Source organism: Penaeus monodon, chromosome 28 (assembly GCF_015228065.2).
Source record: "Penaeus monodon isolate SGIC_2016 chromosome 28, NSTDA_Pmon_1, whole genome shotgun sequence".
NCBI classification, from domain to species: domain Eukaryota; kingdom Metazoa; phylum Arthropoda; class Malacostraca; order Decapoda; family Penaeidae; genus Penaeus; species Penaeus monodon.
The window spans coordinates 4928729-4930409 of record NC_051413.1 but is presented as its reverse complement, the minus strand read 5'-3'; the positions used below and the strand labels follow the sequence as shown (position 1 = coordinate 4930409).

General features: G+C 33.0%; 1 protein-coding gene across 1 annotated transcript in view; it reads right to left on the bottom strand.

Moving 5' to 3' along the window:
• Positions 1-491: 491 nt before the first annotated feature.
• Positions 492-1681, bottom strand: part of LOC119591022 — a 9619-nt gene continuing 8429 nt past the window's right edge. The window contains exon 6 of the mRNA XM_037939752.1: positions 492-1303. Within this exon, the coding sequence (XP_037795680.1) occupies positions 1202-1303 (102 nt within the window). The 3' untranslated portion in view covers positions 492-1201. The remainder of the gene's footprint in view (positions 1304-1681) is intronic.

Genomic DNA, 1681 nt, shown 5'->3' with positions numbered 1-1681 from the left:
GATATCCAGTCCACCACCCACATAGTGTCAAAACCTCATGGGAAAGTGAACTCTTGCAGAGAACTGATTTGCTGGAGTAAAACTGATGAAGTACATAGGACTTACCACAGGTCAGTTGAAGTGTGCTTTGAATTTTACAAGAATAGAAAAGAGAAGAGAGCTTTCCCATGCCCTCGTCTCCCTCCCTACACAATGCAACATTATATGTACTAAACATTCAAAAGAAAGGAAATGATAAGCTACTTGTCAAGTGGGTGACTGTACACATTAAAGTCTGGTGGTGTGAAGCAGTGTGGTGCATCTCATGTGAAAGATCTCTTCTAGCAGAGGTGATCTGCTTCATAAAATTCAAGACACACTTCACTGAGCCTGTGGTAAGTCCCATGTACTTCATCAATTACTACTGAAAGGTCAGCCACATTGAAGTGAAAACCTGTCTGGTTAAGAGAATATAATGAATACTGGAATAAACTTTAATGACAATTATATGAAATATGCAAGGTGATACTGACAAAGATAATGCAAATCAAATTGATTTACCTCAAATATATTTAAAAATTAATACAATACACAAAACTACATACCATAATAGATTTTATGAGAAATACACACTGTAAGTTGTAACATTTTGCAATCTTTTTTTAAGGAATCCAGATTAATCCATTATTACATCAGCTGACAGAAAAGAAGAAAAAATATGACTTGTAAATACATAATCACCAAATTACAATGTAAAATTCTTTCTTATAGATAGCAAAGCAAAATCAGGCTAAAGACCTGGCTTATAGTAGATCTTGCTGCATAACTGAATCGATAAAATAACTGTAACTAAATTTTTTTGTGCTTCACCCAAAGAGACTGAATATGAAAATCACAATATCCTGATCAGCAAACCATTGAAAAAATCAACAAATTCTTACTCCTACTTTAGGCTACACATTTCAACACAAATTAATTATTAACAGAAGGAAACTAAGCTCTATAAGATCGAAATGCCATATCATTTCACTCAAAGAATGGAAAGAAAACACTTTTTTTTCCTACTTCAGCCAAAGACAATAAATATGTCATAGTATCAAGATCAGCACAATTCTAATTCTACATTACAAACATCATGAAAAATCAACCATATCAGTTCATTCAAATAAATCATTGCATTTTTACAACAAAAGAAACTATTGCAACTTTTCATCTTGAAAAACTAATCCATTTTCATAATGTTATTCATCACACTGGCTTGGCAATCTTGCTCTGCCTTAGGAATCAAAATATGCTGCAGGAGTCCAAGGAATCTGTTTAGTTTCTGTAAAGTAAAGGAGTGGAACAGATTAGCAAAACAAATGCAAAAAATATAGAAGATATAGTACCAACTATATGTTTTCCCTTTCTAAGTGACCATCAGCAGAAATCTATTCATCAGAACCCACATCTGCAAGCACATATCTTTCCTACTCACTATCCATAGACTAAATAACTCCTGTTTATAGTTCTTTGGTTTCAGTATATTTGGCTTGCCTTAGAGTATTTGTTTTTTATGTGTGAACTGCATATTTGTAATGGTATTGGGCTTGCAAATACCTAAAGTGAAAACATAGAATTATTTCAGAATATAAAAGTAATAAATAAGTAATGGCTGAATTGTATTTGGCACAATCTTTTCTTGGTTCCTCCTTATATCTGG